The following is a 6,718-nucleotide window of genomic DNA, read 5'->3' as shown; positions in this document are numbered from 1 at the left end:
AACTTCTTCTTTAACTTATTCATATGAAGTATTATTTTTGAGTGTTCTTAGCTTCAATGAGTTCACAGTGTCTTCATACACTCCAACTAAATCCAGTAGCTTGAGCTCGAATTAATTAAAATATATTCAACCATGATTTCGTATACATTGAAACCAAACAAGAAAAAAAAAACTTACCTATGGAAAAACCAAAATTAAAAAATAACCCTGTTCAAAACATCCATAATTTAAGAATATGTAAACATACCACATTTCTAAATTTCTTTGATATATATGATGAAGAAGAAAATTACAACTCTATGTGAACAAAGTTTTTGAAATCAAGAAAATAAATCACTGTAAAACCTACTTTCTTTGGCCAATTAATCTCATCAATAACATTACTGATTACACCCCCTGACTTTTATTCAAATTCCACTAACACCCCTCCAACTAAAGTCAACAGCTCTCGCACTAGCCTACTCTATAACTAAGGCTATAATAAAAACTGATTAAAAAAAGAAAGAGGGAGAGATAGCAAGAACAGAATCAAATCAAATCAAATCAATCACCATAACCATAACTAACCAGTAACCTCTCTCTCTCTCTCTCTCTCTCTCTATTGCCATGGTGGTTGTTGATGATTTTGATGTGGATAATGATTTTGATTAAGATTATGATTTTGGTTTTGATGTTGTTGTTGTTGCTTGTAGTTAACTGGAAACAAATCCCATCCACTTTCTGGTTCCATTCGTTTTCCTCCAATCATTGAACTCGATGAAGCTTGTAAATTGTTGTTGTTATTCATCCTTAAATACTGCTGTTGTTGTTCTTGATTGGTGTTGAAAAACTGTCGGAATCCAATTCCCCCGTTGTTTTCTCTATTTCCCAAATCGCCCATGAACCCGGAATTCAGATCGAAGTTGTTACGTGACGGGCCCGCACCGTTTGACCCGTAGAGAAACGGGTGGGTCGGTTGGGAATAGACCGGTTGTTGCATGATTTGAGGTGTCACCACGGCTCCTCGTGAGTCAACCATGTATGGGATTGACCCGAACCCACCTGACCCACCTAGGTGGGGTCCACCTGACACACCTAGGTGGGGCCCACCGTACATGGGAGTCATTTGAAAACCGTTGTGAGGGTAATTCGGAAGGTTGGTGTAGGGAGTAGGAGTAGGAATGGAATTGGAACCGGGCCGGCCTAGAGTGAAATCGATTCCGTTCGGTGTAGGAATGGAATTGGAATTGGAATTGGAACTGGAATTGGAATCTTTGCGGTTTACTTCAACTTGGGTACCGAAAATGGAAATCACGGATTCCTCTCGTTTGTTAAATAGCTTGGAAAGAAAAGGGTTGTTTGGGGGATTTGAGTGGTGATCGTTTAAGTTCAAATCGATGTTTTTAAAGGGTAAAGATTGGGTTTGGGTTTGGGTTTGGGTTTGGGTCGGGGGATAACTTTGGAAAGAGGATACTCTGGAATCGCGATTCCAATCCAGAGTTATACCACTAGCGGAATCACCGATTCCGGTTCCGGTTCCGCCTCCGAAACTATTAAGATCCAATTCCAGTTTCTCTAATCTTCTTGGAGTTTCTTGATAAGACGTGATGGGCATTTTGTCTCGGCTAGAGAAGAGGTTTTCGGTTTTATCATCACCGGATTCCGTCACGTTGAGATCAAAATTAAGACCGTCTGACCGGTGGCTCGACGAGGACGAAAACGTCTTTTCAACTTCCGGAATCCGGCGAAAAGCACTGGTGGCGGCTGAGCCTTTCCATCCAAGGGTACCCTCGAATTGCAAGGGCGAAACGGGTAGTTCGGTAGCTGGTTCCGGTCTGGAAGCGGAAACAAACGAGATTGGTGTCGAGACCGGATCCATCGGAAACTCAATTCCGATTCCGATTCCAGTTTCATCATTAGAAATCTCTTGGTTCAGATCAAAACCGGAAAACCCCTTTTCAACGTTCGCTGCCGATTCCGATTCTTGAACCGGTGGAATTTCTGGTTCCGGGACACGTGTTTCTAATTCCTCTACCGGTCCGGATGAAACTTCGGGTTCTTTTTCGATTCCATTCCCGGAGGACATATTGTGAGAAGAAGAACTACTTGAACTTTGTCCTCCGGAATTGGAATCGACGTCTCTCTCGATTTCAATAGCGACTTGTCTTGCAAGCTCCAACGGATCCACAATTCCGTAATCCAATTCCATATCAGATGGTCTCTTGCTAATCAAATCCTCATCTTGACCTTTCGTTGACTTTTTAGAAAAAGACGAATCGGAATCACTCCCTGAACCCGAATCATCATCCCCACTCCCAATTCCAATTCCATCGTCTTTCTTTCCATCTTCACCATTTTCACTATCTTCATCGCTTTCTGTATTCGATCTTGTTTTAGGGTTTGAAGATTCCCCACCTTCCATCGTCATATCTTCATCTTTCTCTTCACTCATTTCCATCTTTGTATCATTACTTGAATGCAGTAAAGTAGTCAATTCCAATTCCACTGCACCTTCGATCTCCTGCTTCTCGTTTCCATCTTCAATATCTTTATCCATCTGAGAATCATCCAATTCCTCTCCTCCACCACCACCACCGCCGCCTGCTACCGGAGATGTTGAATCAGAAACTCCCGCTAAATCAGTTTCCACCGGACTTCCATCACCACCACCACTTCCGCCTGCCACCGTAGGTACGGAATCAGAAACTCCCGTTAAATGTGCTTCCGGTGGAATGGAATCAGAAACTGAAACTCCCGTTAAATGTGTTTCCAGTGGAATGGAATCAGAAACCGAAACTCCCGTTAAATCGGTTTCTGGCGGAATGGAATCAGAAACTTCCGGCGGAATAGCGGATTCCGTTGACTCATGTGTGAGACTGAGAATCTCTTCTTTATCGGTTTCTTGTTCGATTTTTTCTTCATTATCGACAGCAACGGAAAGACATTCCATTCCATCCGTAATCGGAGTCCATCTATCAATCAAAGCTTTAGCTTTCTCCCGAACCACAGAACTTTTATGACCAAAAAGCCCCTCCACAGTTTTCCCAATTCCAGAACCCAAATCATCCACCTGTAGCTTTTCAAGCACCCTTAAAAACCCAACAATCAATTCTTCCAAATCACTATTCTCCATATCAGTTTGAGCATCTTTAAGCCATTTATCAATGAAAGAGATTCCATCTAACTTTACAAAAAGATCAAGGCACTCTTTGTTTTCAGTTGTTGCAAGGGTATTTGCGACATTTGACCAGTGGTGTGTAGCTTCATTGACATTTTCTTTTTCTTTTTGCATTATGGTGAGGAGCTGGTGAACTCGGGTGGGAGTTGTGAGTCCATCTTTTAACTCAGTTGAAGTGAAGAAGTCTTCGAGTGTCATGTTTTTGCTCTTTACCTACTAATTAAGGCTTCTAAAATTTGACTTTGAAAAACTATCATAAGCATATCCTGCAACATAAAACAATTGTATTATTACTTGTTTTTTTTTCTTATTAAAGTATTCAGCTTTGAAAAACTAGCCAATTATAGCACTGAAAATTGCTTTGTGTTTAAATGGCATTGTTGTAATTGAAGTAAAATATATAAAGTACAAAGTCTATAAATTTGTCATGGCATTGAAGTAGCTCTAATCTAATAATACATTTATCTTGATTTGGGAAAATGATATATATAAATGTAAATTATCAATTTATTTTGCTATTTAAAGACTAATAGAGCTAACCTAATTGGCTAAAAGACCTTATTGCCCTTACTAACTAACCTTATCATCTAAACCATAAATGAAAAGACCTAAAGGCTCTTAACCCTTAATATGATTGACTTATATAAAGTCAGCATTGACCATTAGAAAACCCTAAATATATTATTTCGCCTACAATCTCCCAATTGCAGAACAATATAAGAAAAGTGGAGAAAACAATATTCTAAAAATGGAAAATGAACGATTATTAAGTTGAAGGAGTTTCATTTGATGAAACACAAGAAAGGTGATAACATGCAAACAAGAACCCAAAACTTCCAATCTTCAAACTGATTTTCAATAAGTCATCTTCAGATGATTTTCAATAAGTAGTAGAAACTGTATCTTTTACCTCTAAGTTTGAAAGTAATAAAACTTGAGTAACTTTTATGCCATATTAGAAAGTTGTCGCATAAGCAAATGTCTTCTAATATTAATTAATTGAACATGAACGAACCTTAACAATCATGTATCTTGAAGTAGCTTAAATTGTTAGGGTTACAAGAACCCTATTACCTCAATAATGCAGATAAATTTAATTACTTGACCCCTTATATACCAGACTTTATGGTTTGCTTCCTAAAATATTCATCATGGCACAAAATCATCAAACTTTGCATGATAAAATTCACATTCATTTGTATTTGGCTTATGATAAACATCAAAAGGTAAAAACTTTCCAATGGCAAACCAATCAAATTGTAAAAAGATCCAAGAAAGAATGAACATTTATCATGTATTCATGTTATCATCAATACAAAGTATACCATATAAAACTATTATAGAAAAGAAAGACATGAGACAGCAATAAGAAAGACATGAACTCAAGAATAAAAAGAAAGATTACCATATGAATCAAGATCCCAGTTCAGCAAGCTTAGATTGTGATGCAGTTAGAGCTACCAAATCAAAGTTCAGCAAATCCTGTAATTAAATCAGAACAAAAGATTTGAAGATGTAAGAAACTTCACATATGGTACATTCAAACCCTAGATTGAAACACCCGTGTAAACAGTGATAAATCAAAATAAGACACAAACCCCCAAAAAGAATCAGAGATTCAAGGGTGTCAAAAAATCCAATTCGTTAAGCCACTTCGTCTACTTACAAAGAAAATAAACAAATATTAAAATTTGCAGACTCCGAAACGCAAATTCTTGGAATAAATACGAAACCCTAGATAGAAATTCAATGTCAGGGTGAAGCGAAAGAGTCGTGTGTGTTTATGCAAACTACTAGATATTGATTCTATTAGATTTCGTTCAGGTTATATAATTAAACCAGAATCATATGTAAGGAAATTATAATCTCATCTACCTGAAAGGAAACATCGAAAAATATTTAAAAATCCGAAAAAAAGTATTGACTCATAACAAGAAATATAACTGTTCGCTACTCAAATTGGATTCATTATTTAAATTGAAACAAGAAGAAACGCAAGAACCTTTACACAGCCAGCGCCATGGAGGAAAACATTGAAATTTCAATTTCGTGCCTAGAGTACTGTGGTCAGTTTTTCTCTCTCTAGAAAACAATTCCTCTCTACCTTTCTCTCTCTAAGAATCTTGAAAAAAGTGTCGAGATTTATACCTGATAGCATCTCTTCGTCAAATTATCCCTCTCCAGAAAACCTCGCGTTGTTTTGTCCAGTGGTCTGACGTTGAGTGGTGCTTTCCTGAACAAAGAGAGATCGATCGAACGTTCCTTTCTTGCTTTGCTTCTTCAGGCGCACCTGTTTTCTCCCGTTTTCTTAATTCTTATGTGTTTGATTTACATATCCAACCCTCATCTTTTATTTATTCAACTTCCACTCATGACTTTGTCGTTTGTTGTCTAAGGCTTAAAAATTAGAGGTTTTTTTTTTAAAAAATTTTTTTTTTTATATTTTTTTGAATGAGAATGTGTGAGTAATTAAAATAATCGTCTTTATGGTTGGTGTAATTTATGTTTAACCTCCATCATATTCCTTTAATCGAAAATTGTCGACAAACAAACCATTCAACACTACTACATCTGTCACCGGACAAACTATAAACACATTTCCTACCGAACAACCATCCACCACCGTCACCACCTCTACCATCCATTAAACTCAAATCAGAAGAATAAACACAAAGTCATTTCTTCAACTACTTCGGTCATAATCATGCACATCAAAGATCCCCTTGATTTCTACTTCATAACCTTATTGTAATCTTCATTCACAATTAGCCTCAAACAATTATCACCATCACAATTGGGATGAAAAGCGGAACAATCACCTGTTTACGAAATCAGAACTGTCGGTTCAGAAATAGGAACTGTCTTAAGTGGTTTCGGTTTCGGTTCTCATTTTTACGGAACCGCTGGGTACCCACCGAAACTGGTGTGTGTCTATGTATATATATATATATATATATATATATATATATATAGAGAGAGAGAGAGAGAGAGATAGAGAGAGAGATAGAGAAAGAGGTAGGTTCCGTTGAGATTAAAAATAAAATAGAGATCTTGAGATTCAACCTCAGTCACATATTTCAAGTCTACCGCTCTAACCCTCCGGCATCACATATTTCAAGTCTGCCGCTCTAACCCTCCAGCGTACCAGGGCGGCAGACATGTTATAATCATAAATGATTATATAGCGTCGCCCGTTCCTTTCTCCTCCGCCACCATCCCCACCACCACAACTGTCACCGCCACCACCACTACCACCACCTCTGACACCAGCCTACCCAACCACTGTCACCTTCGTCACTTATACCACTGGTACTTCTGTCACCACCACCTTTTCTACCACCAACTGTCATAATCGTATATGATTACTCGGTCTATGAACAGACATATACGTATAATCATTTGTGATTAGGCATACGTTGTTGTTGTCGGTACGTTGGAGCATTAGAGCGGCAAATGAGAAGTACATAACTCAGGTTGAATCTCAAGATCTCTACTTTTTTTTTAATCTCAAGTGAACCGTCCCCTATATATATATATATATATATATATATATATATATAT

At 37.7% G+C, this 6,718-nt stretch overlaps 1 protein-coding gene across 2 annotated transcripts; it reads right to left on the bottom strand.

Moving 5' to 3' along the window:
- Positions 1-251: 251 nt before the first annotated feature.
- Positions 252-5,462, bottom strand: LOC145159013 (uncharacterized). Of its 2 annotated transcripts, none has more exons than XM_079077901.1 (3): positions 5,306-5,462; positions 4,563-4,639; positions 252-3,423 (listed from the first exon to the last, which is right to left on the bottom strand). In XM_079077901.1, exon 3 carries the CDS (start codon positions 3,353-3,355, stop codon positions 599-601), a length of 2,757 nt encoding a protein of 918 aa, XP_078934027.1. In that variant the 5' UTR covers positions 3,356-3,423; positions 4,563-4,639; positions 5,306-5,462; the 3' UTR covers positions 252-598. The 2 variants fall into 2 exon arrangements, with proteins under 2 accessions (XP_078934027.1, XP_078934028.1); XM_079077902.1 differs by lacking the exon at positions 5,306-5,462 and adding an exon at positions 5,160-5,280.
- Positions 5,463-6,718: the final 1,256 nt, after the last annotated feature.

The sequence above is a fragment of the Lactuca virosa genome, chromosome 2 (assembly GCF_052849685.1).
Source record: "Lactuca virosa cultivar CGN04683 chromosome 2, Lactuca_virosa_CGN04683_v6, whole genome shotgun sequence".
Classification (NCBI taxonomy): Eukaryota; Viridiplantae; Streptophyta; class Magnoliopsida; order Asterales; family Asteraceae; genus Lactuca; species Lactuca virosa.
The sequence above is the reverse complement of the archived record's forward strand: the minus strand, read 5'-3'. Positions and strand labels throughout refer to the sequence as shown.

Coding starts and splice junctions, on each gene's coding strand:
- LOC145159013 (XM_079077901.1), bottom strand. CDS start 3,355: ATGACACTCGAAGACTTCTTCACTTCAACTGAGTTAAAAGATGGACTC.